This window comes from Scyliorhinus torazame, chromosome 3, assembly GCF_047496885.1.
Source record: "Scyliorhinus torazame isolate Kashiwa2021f chromosome 3, sScyTor2.1, whole genome shotgun sequence".
NCBI classification, from domain to species: Eukaryota; Metazoa; Chordata; class Chondrichthyes; order Carcharhiniformes; family Scyliorhinidae; genus Scyliorhinus; species Scyliorhinus torazame.
The window spans coordinates 89,229,634-89,254,251 of record NC_092709.1 but is presented as its reverse complement, the minus strand read 5'-3'; the positions used below and the strand labels follow the sequence as shown (position 1 = coordinate 89,254,251).

The window sequence follows — 24,618 nt, the reverse complement described above, 5'->3', positions numbered from 1 at the left end:
GATTTGAGACAATTCTGCAAAGCACGTTGTGGACGGGGGTCTTGGGTTCTATTACAGTTTTTCTGGGGTCGTGGCATAAAGCAGACATATATTTTTATCAGTTGTAATTTGCACTTAAAGTCAATTTCATATTTCTTCTCGTTTATGTTTTTTCCCCAAAAAGAGTTGACTATCAAAATGATTATCTGTCCATCCCAATTTAACTCTTAAAATGCTGGAAATTCTCAGCAAGTCTGGCAGCATCTCTGGAAAGAGAAATCGAGTGAACATCAGGTCGGTGATTAATTTTTTTGTTAGAGCTGGGAGTTCTTCGAGATGTCGGCAGGGAAAGTGGGGGAGGGGAGCAAAGAACAAACAAAGATATGTGATAGGATGACAGAGGGGATGATGGCAATGGGCCAAGTAAAGAAACCGAGGCTGGGTTTAGATGAGCTATAAGTGGGAATAGCGGACTCCTTATTCCCAATTGCTGCTGTCGAAAAATATTAGGCAGCGGTTATGATCTGAAATTGAGCCCAGAAAATTCAAGAGCTTGAAACAAAAGATGAGAGATGCTGTTCCCATTGAAGCATGACACCATCACTTAACATTAAACTATTCTTTCAAGACTGTCACTGACATCATCTTTGGAAATCTTCCCACCATAGCCTACAATCTCACCGATCCCATTTCCAAACAGCCCATTTTTACTTCCTTCCCAGGATCCATACACAAGACCCATTATTCCAGCCTGTTTTAGTTCTCCAGAACTGATTTCTTCCTATCTTGACTCTTTCTCCCCCGCCGGCCTTGTTCTGATGTCCCTCGCCACTTTAGCTGTTTCCAGTTGCCTGGTTTTAACCATCTCCTGTTCAAGATGGATACCCAATCTCTCTATCAAGGCAGCCAGAGAGCTCTCTGGTTCTTTCTGAATAGAGGCCTTACTGGTCCTCACACACCACCACTCTCCTCCACCTGACTGAACTTTTCTCACACTGAGGAGAGTTAAGAAGTTGTTTAATTTCTCCCGAGTGGAAGGTATTGCCATTGGAACCTGTATGAATTCTAGATTTGCCTGCCTTTTTTTTTTTGGTGGGATTTATGGAACATTCTTTGTTCCATTCTCACTCGGGGGCCCATGCTCTTTTCCTGGTACACTGATGACTGTTGGCACCATTTCCTGCCCTCGCCAGATATGGAAACTTTCATCAACTTTGTCTCCAGTTTCCACCCTTCTTTCACCTTCAATTCTTCATCTGTCTCTTCCCCTTTCTTCCTAGACTTTCCTGCCTATCCCCAGAAATGGAGGCAATCAGTGAATATTCACTATAAGCTCACGGATTCCCACAGCTTCCTTGTCTGCACTTCCTCACACATCACTTCCTGCAAGAACTCTTATTATATTCTCCCAGAGTCCCCATCTCCATTGTCTTGGTTCTGCCGATGCAACCGTTCATACCAGTGATGCTGGCATGTCCTGCTTTTCGCTCTTCTGCTCTCGGCCTGTTTCCTCCTCCAATACCCTAATAGCATTCGCTGGCCCTCTCCTTGCACCCCACTAACCTCTACAGTCAATAGGTCATCCTCTGTCATTTGCAATCTCATGTCACCCAGGGCCACCAGCTGATCATTATTTTACAGGATTCTCCTGTATTGTTATTTTACAGGATTCTCTCATATCTGAGTCCACTGTTCCAGGTTGCATGGTGTTGGGACGCTGTTTGTCCTGCAATCTGGACCTTTAAATATGCGCATGTGCAATATCCACTCTCCCCCTGTTTGCACACTCTTAATGGCTCTGGCAGACACCCTCGCCCTGCTTAGTTTTGGCAGCACCCACCCGAGACTCCCATGGTAGGGGGTCCCTTAATTTACTCCGTGAGAGTTGGTCACCTTGATGCCACTACCGGTGGCATCTCTCCGCCCTTTACTTTCAGCATTCCGTAGGGGCTGTTCTTTCCGTGACACCCTGGACCACCCTTTATTACCCCTAACACTCTGTCCCCTTCCCAGGGTACCTTCTCATACAAGTGTTAGTGATGCAGCACCTACAATTATACTTCCTCCTCCTATCATGTGAGAGTCCCTTTAAGAAAAGTGGGTTTTATCAAATGGCTGCAGTGATGTCATTGTGTGGGTGGAGCTGGACTGTGATTCTGCTTTGTACTTTCACTTTGAGGTGGGAACTGTTTTGGCTCTGTGTTTCAGTTTCGCTTTCGGTTGGACTCTCTCTTCATGCTAAAGAATGTTTCCAGATCACTTGATGATTTCAAAGTAATACCTGGTTCTGTAGAGAATTCAAATCTTCTGTCTTTGTTAAAAAGTGTTTTGGCTTATGGATGTTGTTAGGAAAGTTACTAAGGGTTACCTATAGAGTACTGCATCTTTTTGGGGGGTTATCAGTGTTGGCAGTTGGCAAGATGTTTACTGTGGGTTTATAAAATGTTAACTGGATTCATAGAATAAACATTGTTTTTGTGAAAAAAATACTTTAGATCTCTGTTGCATCACACCTGTAAAGTGGGCCCTTGTGCTCCCCATAACCAAAATCTATTAAAAGTTGTCGGTCATGATATACTTTGGTGTTCTCTAAACCCTGGCCCATAATACTCCCCATCCAAAATTCCATGCACCTTCCAGTTGAAACAGCAATTTTCCTGTACTGTACATTGTATTCGCTGCTTGCGATGTGGTCTCCACTACATGGTGACGACCAAATCTGGATTGGGTGATTATTTTGCAGACCACCCCCGCCAGCCCACAAGTAGAACCAAGCTTTCTGGGAGTTAGTTAAGATTCTCCGCTCTCACTCTGACCTTATTGCCCTCGGCCTCCCACACTGTTCTCATGTAAGCTTAAGGGAAAACACTCGCCTTTTGACTAGGTACAATATAATCTTTCTGAGTTGACATTGAGTTGAACAATTTTGGATCATAAACCTTTTGTCATTTATTCCCACCTGCCTTCCAGCCTGTTTGTTCTTTTCTCTCCACCCACTCACCCATGCCTTCCTCTGCCTTGTTTAAAAGCTGTTACATCCCTAAACATTCCCAGTTTTGAAGAAAGGTTAACTGTTTCTCTCTCCACAGATGATGCCTGATCTGCTGAGTATTTCCAGCATTTTCTATTCTTGCTGTATTTCAGATTTACATAATTTGCAGTATTTTGCTTTTGTTTTGGAAGATTCAGTATGTTCCATTCTCAGCTCATTGCCACCTGCTTTGTTAATAAAGCTGCCAGCGAATTGTATGGAAATCCAAAATTTTGTTCAATCTTTTCTGTGGTGCATTGAACAGTTAATTCCCTTATTTCAGAGCACAATTATAGTAGGCATTTAAAAAGGTTCTTCATCTGTGTAGTGAGAGAACTGTTTCAACATTGTGTCACAACAGCCATTTTAAAAATGGTCCAGTTACGTATTTAGTTAGGAAAGGCATATACACCCTCCCATACAACTCTTATGAACGTCCCACAGTCAGTGCTCAAACTGCCCACACCAAGAGTAGACAGTACAAAACACATGCAAATTGCAGATGAGCAAGGAATGACTGTTAATCCAAACGTATTCTACTTGCAACAGTGAAAAAAGAACCCTCTGAGAATAAATCAATGATTAATCAGTTTTGGTTGTGCTTGATGGAGGAATGTTGGCCAGTACACTAAAGACCATAAGACATAGGAGCGGAAGTAAGGCCATTCGGCCCATCGAGTCCACTCCACCATTCAATCATGGCTGATTTCAACTCCATTTACCCGCTCTCGCTCCATAGCCCTTAATTCCTCGAGAAATCAAGAATTTATCAACTTCTGTCTTAAAGACACTCAACGTCCCGGCCTCCACCACCCTCTGTGGCAATAAATTCCACAGACCCACCACTCTCTGGCTGAAGAAATTTCTCCTCATCTCTGTTCTAAAGTGACTCCCTTTTATTCTAAGGCTGTGCCCCCGGGTCCTAGTCTCCCCTGCTAATGGAAACAACTTCCCTACGTCCACCCTATCTAAGCCATTCATTATCTTGTAAGTTTCTATTAGGTCTCCCCTCAACCTCCTAAACTCCATTGAATATAATCCCAGGATCCTCAGACGTTCATCGTATGTTAGGCCTACCATTCCTGGGATCATCCGTGTGAATCTCCGCTGGACCCGCTCCAGTGCCAGTATGTCCTTCCTGAGGTGTGGGGCCCAAAATTGCTCACAGTATTCTAAATGGGGCCTAACTAATGCTTTATAAAGCTTCAGAAGTACATCCCTGCTTTTATATTCCAAGCCTCTTGAGATAAATGACAACATTGCATTTGCTTTCTTAATTATGGACTCAACCTGCAAGTTTACTTTTAGAGAATCCTGGACTAGGACTCCCAAGTCCCTTTGCACGTCAGCATTATGAATTTTGTCACCGTTTAGAAAATAGTCCATGCCTCTATTCTTTTTTTCCAAAGTGCAAGACCTCGCACTTGCCCACGTTGAATTTCATCAGCCATTTCTTGGACCACTCTCCTAAACTGTCTAAATCTTTCTGCAGCCTCCCCACCTCCTCCATACTACCTGCCCCTCCACCTATCTTTGTATCATCGGCAAACTTAGCCAGAATGCCCCCAGTCCCATCATCTAGATCGTTAATATATAAAGAGAACAGCTGTGGCCCCAACACTGAACCCTGCGGGACACCACTCGTCACCGGTTGCCATTCCGTAAAAGAACCTAAATGATGTAAATGTGCTTCGAATGACTGGTCAGGTTTTTGAGGTCAATGTTGAAGGAATGGTGCACATCTTTAGCTATTCTGACAGTTGCCCCTTTGACCTTTTGTGGGCTTTTGAACACAGACTTTCTGATCCAGTGCAGTATCGTTTGCAGAGCATCTATGCCCTGTGCGAACAGGGCAAGAAACAATAGGGTTCTTTAAACCAGCAAAAAATAGTTTTTCTTTATCTGCCTTGCCTGTTCCTCTTTAATTTCTTGACAACTTCAATCAATTTACCCCATAAACCTTCCAAATCCCAGGGAATACAACCCTGGCTGTGTTAAATCCTAATAATTCATGAGTGCCCCGTCACCTTCCAAAGATGTGATCCCCAGAACTGCTCACAGCATTCCAGGTGTCTAACCAGAGCTTCATGTAGCTGAATCATGAATTCCAGTCCCTTGTATTCTCATCCTACTTGAAATGAATGACAATCGCTTATTGTCACAAGTAGGCTTCAAATGAAGTTACTGTGAAAAGCCCCTAGTCGCCACATTCCGGCGCCTGCTCGGGGATGCTGGTACAGGAATTGAACCGTGCTGCGGGCCTGCCTTGGCCTGCTTAAAAAGCCAGCTCTTTAGCCCTGTGCTAAACCAGCCCCAGACTTGCCACATGAAGCAAGTCTCGGGTTAACATCTGATTTAAAGGATAACGGACGATCGTGTGTGGGAATCACCCTAAAATGTGTGCTGTTATGGGGTGGGTTTGAGGCGACAACCATCTCAATCCTGTGCCCAACTTGTCAAGCTGATGAACTTAAATCAAAACGTTTAAATTCAATCAAAGATTGAGAGGGCAATGCTGGGAGAACTGAAAGGGGAGACTGTTCAAATATAATTTCCATTTTAACATTTATTTTACAAGTGTATATATTTAAAAAGAAGACATGCATATATATACGCGCATCACTTTTCCCAGTGAGAGTTCTTGGGACCCCCCCCCCCCCCCCCCCCTCAATATACAGACCAAAATATCCGCCCGTGTGTTCCAGGTAAAAAATTAACGGTCAATCAGTAAACAGTGCAATCAAAACAACAATACCCCCCCCCCCCCCCCAATGTTCAATGGAAACCAATTCTGGAAAGTGCACAACAAACAATCCCATGAATTGTAGAACCCTTCCTTCATCCTCCTCAGCTCAAATTTCACAATCTTGAGAGTCAGAAATTCAAGTAGGTTCCCCCGCCAAGCCAAGGTGGATAAGTTGACATCCATCTCAACAGGACCCGCCTACAGGCAATCAGCGAGGGGAAGGCTAAAACATCTGCACCCGCCTGCAGGTCGGCTGGTCCGACACACCAAAATATCTTCTAGGGTCCCAGGTTCCAAGTTCACGGCTAGTACCCCTGAGATGATACTGAAACCTTTCTCCAATACCTCTCCAGCTTCGGACAGGAACAAAACATATGTATGTGGTTTGCGGGGCCCCTCCCACAACGTTCACATTCTTCCTCCACTCCCTCATAGAATCGGCTCATCCTCGCCCTTGTGAGATGCACCCTATACACAATCTGCAGCTGTATCAGCCCCAACCTCGCGCATGAGGTTGAGGCGTTCACCCTTGGGAGCAGCTCACACCAGAGACCTTCTTCTTCACCGCCCCCAACTCTTCTTCGCACTTGGCTTTAATCCCCTCCATGGACACCCTGTCTTCTCCCCAAAATCCTCCCGTAGATCACGACACCACCCCCTTCTCCATTCCCTCTGCCGTCTTCAATACCTCTTCCAACAATGAGGGGGTCAGCGCTATCAGGTAACTCCTTTCCAGCAAAGTTTCGGAGCTGCAGGTACCTAAACCCTTCCCATTGTCCCAGTCTATATTTCACCCTCCACTCTTCCAACCTTGCAAATCGTCCCCCCAGGAACAGGTCCTTTAATACCCTGATTCCCCTCTCCTCCCATATCCGAAATTCCCAATCTAGCCTCCCCGGCTCAAACCTGTGATTTCCCTGATCGGCATCTCCCCTGACCCAGCCCCCAACTTAAAGTGGTGCCGCAACTGCCTCCAAATCTTCAGTGGTGCCACCACCTCCACTGGACTCCCAGTACATGTCCAGGACAATTGGGAGTGGTGCCGTTGCCAACGCCCTTAACTCCGACCCCCTACACAGACCCTCCTCCATTCTAACCCACTGGGACTCCCCCCCCCCCCCCCCCCCCCCCCCCCCCCCCCCCCCCCCCCATTCCCCTATTTCACATTCTCTCTCTCCCCCCATTCCCCTATTTCACATTCTCTCTCTTCCCCCCCCATTCCCGTATTTCACATTCTCTCTCAACCCCCCCATTCCCTCACCCTGTTTCACATTCTCTCTCCCCCCCATTTCCCTATTTCACATTCTGTCTCTCCCCTCCCATTGCCTCACCCTATTTCACATTCTCTCTCTCCCCTCCCATTCCCTCACCCTATTTCACATTCTCTCTCTCCCCGCCCCCATTCCCTCACCCTATTTCATATTCTGTCTTTTCCCCTATTTCACATTCTCTCCCCCATTCCCTCACCCCATTTCACATTCTCTCTCCCCCCCATTCCCCTATTTCACATTCTCTCCCTTCCCCCCATTCTCCTATTTCACATTCTCTCTTTTTCCCTATTTCACATTCTCTCTCACCCCCCCATTCCCCTATTTCAAATTCTCTCTCTGCCTCCATTCCCCTATTTCACATTCGCTCTCCCCCCATTCCCCTATTTCACATTCTCTCTCCCCCCATTCCCCTATTTCACATTCTCTCTCCCCCCCCATTCCCCTATTTCACATACTCTCTCCCCCATTCCCCTATTTCACATTCTCTCTCCGCCCCCCATTCCCCTATTTCACATTGTCTCTCCCCCCATTCCCCTATTTCACATTCTCTCTCTCCCCATTCCCCTATTTCACATTCTCCCTCCCCCCATTCCCCTATTTCACATTCTCCCTCCCCCCATTCCCCTATTTCACATTCTCTCTCCCCCGCCCATTCCCCTATTTCACATTCTCTCTCTCCCCCCCCCATTCCCCTATTTCACATTCTCTCTTTCCCCTATTTCACATTCTCTCTCTCCCCCCATTCCTCTGTTTCACATTCTCTCTCCCTCATTCCCCTATTTCACATTCTCTCTCCCCCATTTCACATTCTCTCTCTCCCCCCATTCCCCTATTTCACATTCTCTCTCCCCTATTTCACATTCTCTCTCCCCCTATTTCACATTCTCTCTCTCCCCTCCCATTCCCTCACCCTATTTCACATTCTCTCTCTCCCCGCCCCCATTCCCTCACCCTATTTCATATTCTGTCTTTTCCCCTATTTCACATTCTCTCCCCCATTCCCTCACCCCATTTCACATTCTCTCTCCCCCCCATTCCCCTATTTCACATTCTCTCCCTTCCCCCCATTCTCCTATTTCACATTCTCTCTTTTTCCCTATTTCACATTCTCTCTCACCCCCCCATTCCCCTATTTCAAATTCTCTCTCTGCCTCCATTCCCCTATTTCACATTCGCTCTCCCCCCATTCCCCTATTTCACATTCTCTCTCCCCCCATTCCCCTATTTCACATTCTCTCTCCCCCCCCATTCCCCTATTTCACATACTCTCTCCCCCATTCCCCTATTTCACATTCTCTCTCCGCCCCCCATTCCCCTATTTCACATTGTCTCTCCCCCCATTCCCCTATTTCACATTCTCTCTCTCCCCATTCCCCTATTTCACATTCTCCCTCCCCCCATTCCCCTATTTCACATTCTCCCTCCCCCCATTCCCCTATTTCACATTCTCTCTCCCCCGCCCATTCCCCTATTTCACATTCTCTCTCTCCCCCCCCATTCCCCTATTTCACATTCTCTCTTTCCCCTATTTCACATTCTCTCTCTCCCCCCATTCCTCTGTTTCACATTCTCTCTCCCTCATTCCCCTATTTCACATTCTCTCTCCCCCATTTCACATTCTCTCTCTCCCCCCATTCCCCTATTTCACATTCTCTCTCCCCTATTTCACATTCTCTCTCCCCCTATTTCACATTCTCTCTCCCCCCATTCCCCTATTTCACACTCTCTCTCTCCCATTCCCCTATTTCACATTCTCTCTCTTCCCCCCCCCCATTCCCTCACCCTATTTCACATTCTCTCTCTCCCCCCCCCCCATTCCCCTATTTCACATTCTCTCTCTCCCCCCCATTCCCCTATTTCACATTCTCTCACTCCCCCCATTCCCCTATTTCACATTCTCTCTCTCTCCCCCCATTCCCCTATTTCACATTCTCTCTCCCCCCATTCCCCTATTTCACATTCTCTCTCCCCCCCCCCCCCATTCCCCTATTTCACATTCTCTCTCTCCCCCCATTCCCCTATTTCACATTCTCTCTCCCCCCATTCCCCTATTTCACATTCTCTCACTCCCCACCCCCATTCCCCTATTTCACATTCTGTCTCTCCCCCCATTCCCCTATTTCACATTGTCTCTCCCCCCATTCCACATTCTCTCTCCCCCCCCCATTCCCCTATTTCACATTCTCTCTCCCCCCCCCCATTTCACATTCTTTCTCTTCCCCCATTCCACATTCTCTCTCTTCCCCCCCCCCCCCCCCCATTCCCTCACCCTATTTCACATTCCCTCTCTCCCCCCCCCATTCCCTCACCGTTTCACATTCTCTCTCCCCCACATTCCCTCACCGTATTTCACATTCTCTCCCCCCCCATTCCCTCACCCTGTTTCACATTCTCTCCCCCCATTCAACTACAGATCTAGCAGTTACCTTCGCAAACAGAATCCTTTCAGATAACCTTGCAATATCATGTTACATGATAAAAGTGCAGAGTCAAAATAGACTGTTCAGACAAATTGAAGCATTATTATAACAATGCTAACAAAAACAGACCACATACAAAAAATACAAGTTTACAGCATGGTTGGTCAGAATTCCCTGTCAAAATAATGACCAGGATAATTGTTGTTATGTTACTTATGCGCAAATAATGAGCTACTTTAGATGAGGGACTGATGTGCAGTTAAAAGTGAATATCCAGGGCAGCACGGTGGTGCAGTGGGTTAGCCCTGCTACCTCACGGCGCTGAAGTCCCAGGTTCGATCCCGGCTCTGGGTCACTGTCCGTGTGGAGTTTGCACATTCTCCCAGTGTTTGCGTGGGTTTCGCCCCCACAACCCAAAGATGTGCAGGGTAGATGGATTGGCCATGCTAAATTGCCCCTTCATTGGAAAAAAATGAATTGGGTATACTAAATTTTTTTTAAAGTGAATATCCAAAATTGATGAGAGTGGTACTACTCTTCCCTTACAAAAATGGTAGCTCACTGTCAGCCATTTTGTTTTGTTGCAAATTGTTTTGTTAACCTTGCCACAGAAAGCTAAGCCTAGTCATTACCTTCTAAAATATCCTTTTAATCTAGTTGTAAAGCGGCAATGAGTGCTAATCAAACTCCCTGGCAATGTGAATTAACTATTGAAGACTTACCCCTTCAGCTATTATTTTTTTGGTGCGATTTTATATTTATAATTTCTTATTTTTCCTTTTTGCTCTCCTTTTTATTGAATCTTTCTGGGCCTGATCTGACATTGAATTCACTGTCTTCTTCATACCTTCCTGTCCTGTGCTTATTTCCCTAATCCTTAAATCTTAAGGAGGTCTGTTGGTGCCCTAAGCATTCAGGTTCCAGTGTCCCTCATTGTGTTATGAATGGTTCACACTTTCAGCAACTTAGTGGATGATGCACGATCAATTAAACTCTAAGACGAGGTTGTGTCATAACTGAAGGCTTTTAATAGACTAGATCTGTTCCCCAGCAGCTTTGGTACAGAATGAGGGCTGCTGGGACGGCACTGTTCTTATACCCTGCCTGTCAGGGCAGAGTCACATACCAAACATCCAATGGCAAGCTGCTAGGCTTACCCAATGGTCTACAGTCTCTCGGGTACTGCAATACCTGATACTACCACATTCACCCACTGTTAAAAAAGAATCCGGCGGGGGTGGTGGCCAGTGGTTGCAATTGCATTTAACCTGGTATGATCAGATATGGAGGTACCGTGAGTATTTACAAGTGTGGCAGATATATACAGTCAGTGTTCATGTACAGTTACAGTGTAGCAATCAGTCGGACGGGTGGTCTGGTCGTCCTCTTGGATCATCTGAGCCTCGGTGGTGATCCTGGTGGGGGTCCGGGCATCTGCGACTCCGGGAGCGTGGCTTAGTCATCCATGGCAGCTTCGACACCCCTAGGCGGCGCTGGTGGGGCAAATGGTTGACCCGAGAGGGGGGCGCCTGTAGGGAGCGTCGGTGGGTGGGATGGCCTAGGTAGGAGCGGCGGGAGGACCAACCCCCCAGTGGGGTGCTGTGGGGGGTGAGGGGGTAATGGTTCAGGTGCACGTGGGGTTCCGGCGGGCGCCAGGTCCCGGAGGGAGACTGTATCTTGCCGGCCGTCAGGGAACGCCACGTAGACGTACTGGGGATTAGGGTGCAGCAGGTGGACCCTCTCGACCAAAGGGTCCGACTTGTGCGCCCGCACGTGCTCCCGAAGCAGGATGGGTCCAGGTGTCGCTAGCCAGGTTGGGAGCGAGGTCCCGGAGGAGGACTTCCTGGGGAAAACAAGGAGACGTTCATGAGGTGTTTGATTGGTAGTTGTACAGAGCAGCGACCGAATGGCGTGGAGGGCTGCCGGGTGGACTTCCTGCCAGCGGGAGATTGGGAGATTCCTGGGCCACAGGGCCAGTAGAACGGTCTTCCAGACCGTTCCGTTCTCCCTCTCTACCTGCCCGTTTCCCCGGGGGTTGTAACTGGTCGTCCTGCTGGAGGCGATGCCCTTGCTGAGCAGGAATTGACGCAGTTCGTCGCTCATAAAAGGAGGACCCCCTATCACTGTGTATGTACGCGGGGAACCCGAACAGTGTAAAGATGCCCTGGAGGGCCTTGATGACAGTGGTAGTGGTCATGTCGGGGCAGGGGATGGCGAACGGGAACCGGGAGTACTCGTCAATCACGTTCAGGAAATACGTGTTGCGGTCGGTGGAGGGGAGGGGGCCTTTGAAGTCCATGCTGAGGCGTTCAAAGGGACGGGAAGCCTTTATCAGGTGCACCCTCTCTGGCCGGTAGAAGTGCGGTTTGCACTCCGCGCAGATTTGGCAGTCCCTGGTGACTGTCCTGACCTCCTCGATGGAGTAGGGCAGGTTGCGGGCCTTAATGAAGTGGAAAAAGCGAGTGACCCCCGGGTGGCAGAGGTCCTTGTGGAGGGCTCGGAGACGGTCCACTTGTGCGGTGGCACACGTGCCATGGGACAGGGCATCGGGAGGCTCGTTTAGCTTCCCAGGATGGTACAAGATCTCGTAGTTGTAGGTGGAGAGTTCTATCCTCCACCGCAAGATCTTGTCGTTCTTTATCTTGCCCCGCTGTGCATTATCAAACATGAACGCTACCGACCGTTGGTCAGTGAGGAGAGTGAATCTCCTGCCGGCCAGGTAATGCCTTCAGTGTCGCACAGCTTCAACTATGGCTTGTGCCTCCTTTTCGACCGAGGAATGGTGAAATTCTGTAGCATGGAGGGTACGGGAGAAGGCCACGGGTCTCCCTGCTTGATTGTGGGTGGCGGCCAGAGCTACGTCGGACGCATCGCTCTCGACCTGGAAGGGGAGGGACACGTCGATGGAGGGACTCGTCGATAGCGCGCATCGTGGCCTTTGCAATGTCTGCTTTGATGTGGGCAGCATGGTAGCATTGTGGATAGCACAATTGCTTCACAGCTCCAGGGTCCCAGGTTCGATTCCGGCTTGGGTCACCGTCTGTGCGGAGTCTGCACATCCTCCCCGTGTGTGCGTGGGTTTCCTCCGGTTTCCTCCCACAGTCCAAATATGTGCAGGTTAGGTGGATTGGCCATGATAAATTGCCCTTAGTGTCCAAGATTGCCCTTAGTGTTGGGTGGGGTTACTGGGTTGTGGGGATAGGGTGGAGGTGTTGACCTTGGGTAGGGTGCTCTTTCCAAGAGCCGGTGCAGACCCGATGGGCCGAATGGCATCCTTCTGCACTGTATATTAAAAAAAAAAAAAAAAATTCTATGCTTCCACAGTTCCAAGGTCCTTAAAGTGATGGCCAACGGCTCTATCACAAATGCAAATAGCAGAGGGACATAGGACACCCCTGCCTGGTCCCCAGTGCAGAACAAAGTACCCTGAACTCGTGCTGTTTGCTCGGACACTCGACATCAGTTCCTTATGCAATAGCCATACCCACTCCGTAAATCTTGGCCTAATGCCAAACCTCTCAAGAACCGCCATCAAATACTCCACTCTACTCGATCGAATACCTTTTCTGTGTCCAGCGCAGCCTCCGTCTTCTTTCCCTTAGCCGATGATTACATTTAATATCCTCCTAATATTTGAAAATAGCTGCCTTCCTTTCACAAACCCCGTTTGGTCCTCCCTATCACCTTCGGGAGGCACCCCTCCAACCGAGCCGCCAGTACCGTTGCCAGTATCTTGGCATCAGCATTCAATAGAGATTATAGGCCTATATGACCCACGCTCCGTTGGATCTTTATCTTTCTTTAATACCAGGGAGATGGAGGCCGGCCCATATGTTTGTGGTAACACCCCTTTCCCTATCGCCTCCTCAAACATCTCCACCATAAGCGGTGCTGCCCTGCCATCTTCCTGATTTGCATTCTCCCAATTGTCACCTTTACCTCCTGTTCCCCCACCGCCTTTCCAGTGTGGCCCTGTCTTCCTCCTCCAGCCTCGTACACTCCAATCCGTCCAGGAACTCCGACCTATACAAATTTTCATAGAACTCCTCAAGCATTGAATTTCATAGAATTTACAGTGCAGAAGGAGGCCATTCGGCCCATCTTGGAAAGAGCACCCTACCCAAGCCCACACCACCCTATCCCCATAACCCAGTAACCCCATTCGACCAACACTAAGGGAAATTTAGCATGGCCAATCCACCTAACTTGCACATCTTTGGACTGTGGGAGGAAACCGGAGCACCCGGAGGAAACCCACGCACATACGGGGAGAATGTGCAGACTCGACACAGACAGTGACCCAGCCGGGAATCGAACCTGGGACCCTGGAGCTGTAAAGCAATTGTGCTAACCACTATGCTACCGTGCTGCCCTTATGAACATCTTATGAATCTGGTTCGGGGCCACCACCAGTTTCTCCGTCCTATCCCGCACTTGGACTATTTCCCTCGCCACTGCTTCCCTCCCTGCCAGCATGTGTTCTACCTTCTCCCCATATTCATAAATCGCTCCCCTCGCCCGCCTCATTTGGCATACCGCCTTCCCCATGGACAACCAATCCAAGCTAGTCTGAAGCTCCCTTCTTCTGTTCAAAAGGGCTGGATCTGCATCCCCCACATACCTTGTGTCCATCTCCTCTATCGGCCTTTGACGCTCTTCCCTCTCCTTTTATCCACCTTGGCCTTAAATAATATTACCTCCCCCATCGCTACCACCTTCAGGGCCTCTCATACCACCCCCTGTGATATTTCCCCTGTACAGTTAAAGCCCACCTACTCTTCAGTCACCTTCCCGATCTTCTCCTCACAGAAGCTTTGGTCCCCCAGCAACCCCACATCCATTCTCCACCCCGGTCCCGGCGCTACCCCCTTCTCCAGGACCATGACCACCCAATGCGGTGATCCATCTCCCATCCCATAACCCCCGCCAGCAATGCCTTCCCTACTACGAAAAAGTAACTCCACGAATAAACCTTATGAACTGAGGAGAAAAACGAATACTCCCTTGGGTGCAAGAACCTCCATGGGTCCACTCCTCCCATTTTCCTCATAAGCCCAGTCAACGCCGTACCCCCCCCCCCCCCCCCCCCCCCCCCCCCCGGCCCTGCCCACTGGGCCTGGCTCGCCCCGTCCCTTTGTTGCCTTCGAATCCCCCTCCCTCCCAGAATCACCCTATCCACTTCCTCTTAAAAACACCTCGCCCAGTATTGGTTTCCCCCTCCCCCCTCACTTTTCACACCTCCTAGGCCCATCGAAACCTGTTCGATCAAGCTCCAATGACGCAGCCACCCCCCCACACCCATTCAATCGCCAGGTTGAGTTTGCTAGTGTGGAGGCCACTACCCAGGCCCTAATCCCCTCCCCCTACCTGGTCCCAGGAGAGCAACAAAATCCCCTTCAAACAAACCAACCCAGTGCAAACGCACAAACCCCAGAAAACCGTCATTGCAAAAATCAGTCCAAGACCAATCCTCAGTCCTGTTTCTCACTTCTGCCCCAGTCCTGCCTTCACAAACGCCTCCACCGCTTCCACCGTCTTGAAGTAAAAGTCTTTGGAGTTGTGGGTCACCCTCAACTTAGCTAGATAGACTACACTGAACTGCACACCGCTGTTATACAGTGCTGTCTTCACTCGGCCGAAGGCTGCCGCCTCCTCACCAACTCCTGTTATATGTGTATACCAGCTCCAACTCACTGCACCTCCCGCTTCTGCTTCGCCCAACTCGGGACCTTCTCCTTCACGGGGTACCTATGGAAATAAATAATCAACACTCTTGGCCCATTCGCCTTTGGATTAGGCCTCAACGACCGATCCTCCCCCCTCCCCCAACATCTAGGCAAATTATTCTGTCGGACTTGGGCCCTTCATCCTTTCAGGCAGGCCCACGATCCTCAGATTTTGCAGCCTAGATCTATTTTCCAGGTCCACCACCTTCGTTTGCAGACCGTTGGCCTCCGCCAGCCTCTGCAGCTCCTCGCCCATCGAGATGAGCTGATCACTATGCTGCAACAAGGCCTCCTCCACCCCTTTCGGTTGCTCCCGCACCTCAACACTGCCGCCTTCACTGCGGCAATCGCCTCTTCCACCTTCAACTTCATTGCTACCATCATCTCCTTCCTCATCACCTCCATCTGCTTTGCAAACTGTTTTTTATACTCCACGACCATCACCTCGGTCATAGAATTTAGGCCATTTGGCCCATCGAGTCTGCACCGGCTCTTGGAAAGAGCACCCTACTTACGCCCACACCTCCACTCTATCCCCGTAACCCAGCAACCCCAACTAACCTAAGGGAAATTTAGCATGGCCAGTCTAGCTAACCTGCACACCTTTGGACTGTGGGAGGAAACTGGAGCACCCGGAGGAAACCCACACAGACACTGGGAGAACGTGCAGACTCCGCACAGACAATGACCCAAGCGGGAATTGAACCTGGGACCCTGGCGCTGTGAAGCCATAGTGCTAACCGCTGTGTCTTTTCTGCTGTTAGCAGTGCAGCCCTACCCAGCGACCCAGCTTTCCAGTTGCCAAGCTGACCCTTTCGCTCAGTGGTGAACCTTCACTCGTCCCCTTCTTCACCACGGCTTTCTTTTGGTTTTTGGACATCTCCCTCCTTACTTGTGTCTTCCTGCACTTATTTGTCGAAAAATTGTCCCTGGGACCGGGCATTAGATTCTAAAAAATGAAGCCTCGAGCAGGAGCTACCCAACGTGCGACTTCCTCTTGCATGACACCACCGCAAGTCCAGTAATTAATCACTTTTTAAAAAGGCAAATACATCCTCATTCAGAACTTTAGTCTTATTCAAATAAAGCATTAGTTATGTTAGAATTTTACAACTTGAATGTGATTTACAATTTATTTTCACCTGCATCCTTTCAGAAAACAACACCTAATGAATGTCCTTAAAAGAGAGTTCTTAGGAAGGAAATGTTAAAACTTAATGGGCCAATGTGAGCTCTGAAGATGGTGCTTAACTGCAGGGGTGTCTCTCTGTGCAGCAGACTGGTGCATTTATAATACATAAACACTTCCACAGTAAAATGGAATCTATATAGACCGCTAGTACACTACTGATATCAAAGTCAAAATGACACAGCCAAGCGACCCACCCAAGTTTTACTGCCAGTGTGTATTGAGTTTTACAATTAAGATGCTCTGCACATGTTCCACTCCGAGGCAACTAACTTTTATTGTTTTGAAAGAGCGAGTGGGATGAATTGTTTCCTCAACGTTGAATAGAATTGAATACTAAGTGTGCAAAGTGTCCAGCTGATTGAATTGGCCCAGTGGAGACTCTAGGTGTAGCTTTGCACAACGTTGGAGTCACATTGCACCCAATTAATGCATAGTCAAAATGGTGCAAAATCTTGCAAGCAGAGATAGAATCAAAAACCTTTGTTTCAGGTCACATGGAAGTTAGGACGTGCTGTCCCTGGAACTTTGAGCTGCGCTGTTGTGTAGAATGCCAAGGTCAGAGAGGGAGTAGAGAATTAAAATAACAAGCGACTGGAATCTCATGGTCGAGCTTGAGGACTGAGTGGTGGAGTTCAGCACCCGATATGTTTGGTCCCTCTCAGTGCAGAACAGACCCATGTTGTGAGCAGCAGATATGATCTACTAAATTGAAAGGCGTGCAGATAAGTCATTTTCACTTTGCTGGTGTGATGGGGACCCTGGTGGGTACAAAGGAAGGAGGTAAAATGGTAGATGTTGTATCTCAGCTACTTGATGTTGGGGGTGACCGAGTGATGCAGGTTGTTGCCGAGGGGGGAATTATCGCTTTGGAATACTGGGAGAGAAGGGTGTGATGAATCATGAATTTATTTCAGTTTATTTAAAGCTTGAGGATGACCTACGAGTTGAGTAAATTAAAAAGAAACATTTTTTGTGACGGCGCAGCTTTGTGAAAATGTAATAAAAAAACTAAAAGGGGCTTTAAACACATCGGCATCTGCACAGGTTGGATTATTTTCGATGCAGTAGGTTTTTATAGCGTCCATAATTGACTTATTTCTGACTTTGATGAAAGATTTAACAGTGCAAGTGTATAGAGATTTAACAGTGCAATAGATTATCAAAAAATATTTTTTTTCTATATTAAATGTTCAGATAACATTTAAGGGTGACAACAATACATAATAAATATTTCCTGTGATGTGCCACCAGCAATTTAACTCATTGTTTTTTGCTCTGGATCTCTACAGCAGTTCTGGAAGCAGGGCAATGAAGTGTTTTCTGATTAACCACTGATTCAGTTGTTATCTTTTAACAATAAATCCATATATCTTTTTGCAAGACATACATATACTGCAGATGCTGGAAATCCAAAAAAAACCCAGAAAATGTTGGCAGAACTGGCCACATCTGTGGAGAGAGCAACTGAGTTAACGATTCATGTCGCTGACCTAGATGGAACTGGTAGCAAGTAGGAGGGGGAGAGGTTGAAAGGGTGGAAGGCAGGAGAGATTAAAAGAGGGATGACTTTCCATGGAAAAGAGGATGTTAATGAGGCAACTAAAGAAATAAATTATTGAGCTAAAGACGGTGGGGAAATCACCTACAACTGCTGTCCGTTAAAACTGGTTTTGACGTGAAATTGTTGAACTCTAGTGTTGAGACGGAGAAGGTGGAGTCTTTTCAACTATTGTGGAGGAAAAATCCTCGGTAAGGGGATGTATGATGGAGAAAGACAATGGAATAGAGTTCTTTCAGAAAGCAGGGCGTGAGGAGTGTAGCCAAGGCAGTGTTGGGGGTTGGTGGGAGCCAGACTGTCTGTGCCAGGGATCAGGCCTAGGGGTGTCTTGTCCTTAAGAGGTGGGATGAGGGGAGGGAAGGGTTTTTGAGGACCCCGTCAGGTACGCTGGTTGCAGTGGGGTAGTCCGCCGGCCGCAGTGGGGATGATGAGGAGGGTTGAAATATCGGGGCGGCTATTAAAAATGATGGCCCGATCCATGAACACTCTTCTTGCACTTGCCAGTGCAGAAAATGGTGTGTGGCCTCGGCAGGCCATTCCTCGCCGAGGCTAAAAGAAACGGCAAAGTGCCGTTAAATAGTGTAATTCTCGGTGCCACACCCTGCTAAACGGAACTCTGTTTCTGTCCTGTTAAATCATGTCCCTTGTCTGTTGTATGGTACTAGATATGCAGAAATTTCCTCTAACTAAATAAATATTAAGAAGGTAGAAGCCATTATCTTTGTTTCCTATCACAAATTCCATTTGCCAGCCACTGACTGAATCCATCTCCATGGCAACTGCCTGAAGCAAAACCAGGCAACCTCTGGTGTCTGTTTTTTAAAATACGTTTATTGCTGGCAAAGCCAGCATTTATGACTACACATCACTAATTGTCCTGGAGGAGATGGTGGTGAGCTGCCTTCTTGAACCACCAAGATCCATCTCGTGTGAACACACTCACCTTGCTGTTTGGGAGGGAGTTCCAGAACTTTGACCCAGTGATGCTGAAGGAACAGTGATCAGACTTGACTAATTGAACATGTCCTGGCTGACCTGCTCCTACCCACCGTAAGATTGAGGTCATCCAAAACTACGATGCTCAATGTTCTTACTAGCATTAAGTGCGATTCACCCATTGTCCATATGATTGCTGGCCCCTTGAATGTCCTCGATCTCACTTGCACCACTACTGACCTTAAGCTGCCAAGACACTAAGGATTCCCTCCCTAATCCTTTCCGCTTCTACATCTAGGACGCTCCTTAAAAGTGACTGTTTTGGCGAGCTGCCTAAATCTCCTTGTGTATTTCCTTGTCAGGTTTTGTTTTATAATGGTCCTGTGCGTTTCTACCAAAATAACAGGAATAAATATTACACATCTTTGAATTCAACCTAGGCACAATGGCGATTAAACTATACACTTGCGGCATGCATCTTGCCAGAGTGGTTAATGTTTACAGATTGTGACCGGTGGGTTAACAGAAAAAACAAAATAAAAAGAACACCCCCCCCCCCCCCCCCCCCCCCCCCCTCGCCCTCAATGTCACCTGAGGTGGGGGGAGGGGCTCGGGTCCCAGCAACTGCACCTCCAGATGAGGCCAACCGAAGGTGGTGAGGCCACATCTGAGGACTCTGCCCTTCTCTTGGGGCGTGTTGCTGTAGTGCTGCTTGTGGGCCCGCGTCTTCGTTGTAGATCAGACAGCCAGTCTGCGGCCATGGGTGGCGCTGCCGACCTCCATCCGAGCAGCAATATCCGGCGGGCTATCAGGGAGGCGAAGGTCAAGGCGTTGGCCCCTCTCCCCATGAAGACCTCCACTAAAGGGCATGGCTCCACCCTCCCCCCCAAGATCTTGGACATGGCCTCTAAGAAGGCGGTCCAGGACCTGGTCAGCTTGGGGCAGGCCCAGAACATGTGGACCTCCCTGACACCGCTTGCATTTGTCCTCCAACTCCAGGAAGAACCCACTCATGTGTGTCTTGGTCAGGTGCATCCTGTGCACCACCTTTAGCTGCGCTGGCTTAGCCTTGTGCATGAGGAGGTAGGGTTTACCCTATGCAGTGCTTTGCTCCAGAGTCCTCCCCATATCTCTATGCCTAGTTCTTCCTGCCATCTTTCTCGTGTCTCTTCCAGTGGGGTCCTTGCATCTTCTGAAAGTCATCCGTATATGTCGGCACATTTACTGTCCCCCTAATTCATCCTGCGCTAACAGTCTCTCCAGTGAGGTGTGGCTGGGGGAATGCTGCAGCCTCATTGCGCAGGAAGTCTCCTAGCTGCAAATACCGGAGCTTGGTCCCTTTCGGGAGCTAGAGCTTCTCCGTTAGTTCCCCCAGGGTTGCTATTCTACTGTCTACGTACAGGTCCCTTACTGTCAATACTCCTTCGTCTTTTCTCTACGTTTTGTAGGTGGCATCTGTTGTCAGCAGGATGAATCTATGGTTTCTGTAGATGGTGTCTCCTCCCCGGGTGGGGTCATGATTACGTTCAGCAGGCATCTGATGTTCGCTGTCTGCCCTTGTTGCGAACTTTTGGTTGTTTCAATTGGCTCTGTTTTATAATCTTTGCTCCAGAGTCGCCAGGTATCTTTATGATACCGCCACGAGGTTCAAGTTCAAGTAATGATCAATAACTCAATACACCAATTAGTAAGATTCAAATCAAAGCACATTTATTATGCACAGTAAATCGCTACTATTGCATAAACTCTACTTTCTAAGCTATTTCTATAACTAACAGGCCTATACTTCGCTTCGGACTGGCCCACTAGGTCAGGGGAACAAATTGACTTTTGTTCGGGTTCTGAGTCTGCGGGATTCAAAAGCTGGTATGGACTGGTAGCTAGGAGCGCCTATCTCGTAGCGAACGTTGACTTGAGACTTGCGTTCTTTGGAGGCAGCTGGACAGGTCACTGTCAAGGGTTGGTTCGCGTTGCTGAGAGACCCTGTCAAGAAGGACGATTTGAACTTGGGGGGGCTTTACTTTATAGTCCCCAGGGGCTTTCCACCTTTCGGGGCGGACCCCGTACCTGGTTTCAAGTGATTGTACTTTGTTCCAATCGCTTGGTTTGATTTCTCCAATACTGGAGCTGTTCCCTGATCGTTGGGCGGTCTTTAAGTGTCTGTTAACCTCTTTTGTGTTGGCTCCTGCTGGCGCCGAGGAGTCTGGCTTGGCTTTGTTCACCTCAAATGTTTCGATTGTTCCTGGGGATCGCTCATTACTATGTAGATGGCTGCTACATTACTATGCAGATGGCTGCTTGTATCGATGCTGTCTGGGTTTTTGCAGAGTCTAATACACCGTAAACTTGCACCTGCTAGTTTTTTGCCTGTGTTGGCTGAATTTCCCTTCAGCCTTTGCTGTTCTCCATTTTACGTCGGGAAGTGGCCAACCCAGGTGGCTACCCTCTCCTTGTGATCCTAACGCGAAGCGTGAAGGATCACATAACTGCGTTGTTCTTCATTCCCTGACCCAGCGAGCACTCTTCTATGGCCTCTACACTGACCATAACTATGCAAGAAAATTTTAACTGACAATTCTAAGTGGCGCTATGTCAAACAGGGACATGCATTACAAAATATGAAAAACGGTACCTCTAACTGTCCCTAATAAACTACACTCACTCAAACATTCAATCATACTAACTTCCTTAATGACACAAACAAAATCATAGCAGCATTATTCACATTTTTCCTGGCTTGGCAGTCAAGCTCAGGATTGTACAATCGCTCATGAAACACATTTCTTTATTCACAAAAAGAACGCAAACGCATGTTCTTTATTATAGATCGCGGGGGTCTGGTCATAACCGAAAATAGGGGATCTTATCCTATATACTGAGCGCGGTAGGCTCTCCTTCGCCATTTCCTCAGACGAATAGTCTGCACGATGCAGCAGGGTATCGCCAATACTAGTAGGGATTCTATCAAGTAGGACAGGGAGTACCAGGTTATAAACCTGTCACACCAAGATGGTGTGGTGTCGCTTGTGACTGGGCTCTGGGTACTATGGGGAAGTGAATCATTAACGGCTGGGGGGGGGGGGGGGGGGGGGGGTTGGGGCCAGGGGGTTCGCGTTCGCACGCAACCAAATGTTCAGTAGGGTGATGAGCAACACTGAGGATGTCCTCATGGTTCTTCTTCTTTCTCTTCTCGTCTCTGGAGCTTCTGGGGTTCTGTGGGATCAAGCATAGTGTCTGTTACTATCTTGGTTTAATATCTTGTCTGTTAGTATGTCTGTCCTTCAGTGCCAATTATCCCTTTACAATTTGTCACTATGTGTGACTCCCTCATTTTTTAAAAAACTGAATATTCGGACAAGACACACTTACAAATACTGAACCAGTGCGAGCCGTCTCACAGGCTGTGCGATTTACCATCCAAATGTTTGAGGATGTAAATAGCATAGGGTTGCAACCTAAGGGTCACCTGAAACAAAAAGCTTTTTGAACGAAAATTGCCGAAATGAGGTACGTATGGGCCGCAACGGGTAAGATTTGGATGGAATCCCCGGGTAGGACGGTGACCAATGCCGTGTGTGCTCTAGCCGAGTGTAGCTGACCAGAGGGGGGGTTTCCCAGGCAGGGCGGGTCCCAATGCCGTTTCTCCACTGCCTGAGCAACTGACAAGAACGGGCAAGAAATGTAGTCATCGTGGGGGGGTTGCCGTATTGGTTCTTCCTTCGAACCAGAAGGGCAGTTACGAACGGGGGTCTGTGTTTCTGTCGACAAACTAGTTCCTCTGAACTAGCGTCCGGGCCAAACTAGTTTCTCTTCCTGCCAGTGGGCGTCAGAAGGGTGGTGGCGTGGGGCTGTGAAAATGTTTTTCCGGTCTTACATACAACATTTAACAATACAACTACAAACAACATTAAACATGCTGCAGGTTCCATCAGAAAGGACACCGTTTTCTCCCAAGCGGTTCCTTTTTAAAACATCATCTGGACACCCCAGTTATCGGTTGCGAACAGGGTCGCAAAGGGGTTCTCGTTTTGGGAGTCAGACTCAAAGTCGTCATCTTCTCCCGGATGCCAAACTCTCGAGTGTATCAAGGCGGGTAGGGCTGCATGGTGTGATCTGCGATCGCTCTCGTCATTCCGGACGAGTCTGTATGAGTTATCCCGGTGCCAAAAGGTGGTGTCTAGTTCTGTGGGGACGGAATCGGGGTCATCGTTGTAGGTTGGTTGTCGGTGGTGGGGTTTGTTCAGGAAAGTGATCATGAAGGGATCACTCGAATCGTGGTCCGATTCGCTGGGTGTGGGTCCTGTTGCATGGGGATAGTAGGGAGGCGTGCTGTGGCTATTATCCGAGTCACAGTTGCTATCGCTGCTGCTGCAGTCTGTGGGCGTTCCGGGCGGAGTCTAGAGTTCGGGGGTGGAGTCGGGGTTGAGTCCGTGGCTGGGCTGGACGTGTTTTTGCGGTGGTGGGGGGGGTAGGGTTACGTTGGCTGTGGGCGGGGCGTGGTTGCTGCGTCGAGCATGAAGTGGTGTGTGTTTCGACTGTGGTCCATATGCCTTCAGCTGGTTGATATGGAACCATGCAGTCTTTCCGTTGGGATACTTTATTTTGTAGACGGAAGGGCTGACTTTGTCCGCAATGGAGTACGGGCCCGAATATTTAGGTGACAGGAATGTGCTGGGGTTGTATAGGGAGAGCATGACTTGCTGTCCTACACTGAACTCAGTCACATGTACTGTCTTGTCGAAACAGGCCTTGCTCTGTTTCTTTCTTGTGCCCAATTTCACTGCAGCTGCTAGCTGAGCCGTTTTAACATGCTGTACCAGTTCTACTGCTTTCTCGTGTGTGAGGGCCGTCACCTCGGGGCTGGTCAAATCTAATCCCAATAAAAATTCTGTGCCTTTCATGGGGAGTCCGGTCATGAGGGTGTGTGGGGTGTAACCTGTAGATGTTGAAACCGTATTTCGCAAAAACATCAGCGCAAAAGGGAGGACTGAATCCCAAGTGGTGGTGTTTTGCTGGACCATTTTTCTGGGGGTGGATTTTAGGGTCCGATTCATATGCTCCACGATACCACTTGACTGGGGGTGGTATGCGATGTGGAATTTTTGGGTAATGGCAAATATCGTGAGGACGTTCTTCATGACACGTCCCGTAAAATGGGAACCTTGGTCGGATTCAATGCTGCGGGGCAGTCCCCATCTCGTAAAAATGTGGTGGGTTAAAATCTTGGCTGTGGTCTTTGCTGTGTTCGTTCTGGATGGGAATGCTTCCACCCATTTTGTAAACATGTCTATCACCACGAGTACATATTTATAACCATTCCTGCAAGGGGGCAATGGTCCAATACAATCAATTTGGAGGTTAGTCCAGGGGCCATTAACGGGTCGGGTGTGACTAAGCTGAGCCTTTTTGGCATATCTGTCCGGATTGTTCTGGGCACAGATAATGCAATTCTCAACGTAGTGAGTTACATCGTCTTTTAAACTCTGCCACCAACAGAGCTGCCTGGGGTGGGCTGTAGTGGGATCAATTCCCTGATGTCCATGACTGTCATGGAACAAACAAATGAGCTGATTCCTGTCCTGTTTAGGAACCACATAAAGGGTGTCTTTTAACACCACACCGTCATGTGCGGTCAGTGCATTTTTGAATCTATCATAGGGTGCTGGATAGTTTCCTTTTAAAATCTCCCTGAGATTGCTATCCTGCTTCTGGACCTGCACTAAATCCTCAATATTAGTCTGCGAGACCTAAACTGCATT

At 48.4% G+C, this 24,618-nt stretch overlaps 1 protein-coding gene across 2 annotated transcripts in view; it reads left to right on the top strand.

Moving 5' to 3' along the window:
- klhl2 (kelch-like family member 2) overlaps positions 1-24,618 on the top strand; it is a 162,241-nt gene that overhangs the window by 1,655 nt on the left and 135,968 nt on the right. Inside the window, exon 2 of one of the 2 annotated variants that reach the window (XM_072495939.1) lies at positions 164-273. The exons of the other annotated variant lie outside the window; for it this stretch is intronic. Coding sequence (XP_072352040.1) covers positions 212-273 — 62 coding nt within the window. The 5' untranslated portion in view covers positions 164-211. The remainder of the gene's footprint in view (positions 1-163; positions 274-24,618) is intronic. 2 annotated transcript variants of the gene reach the window in all.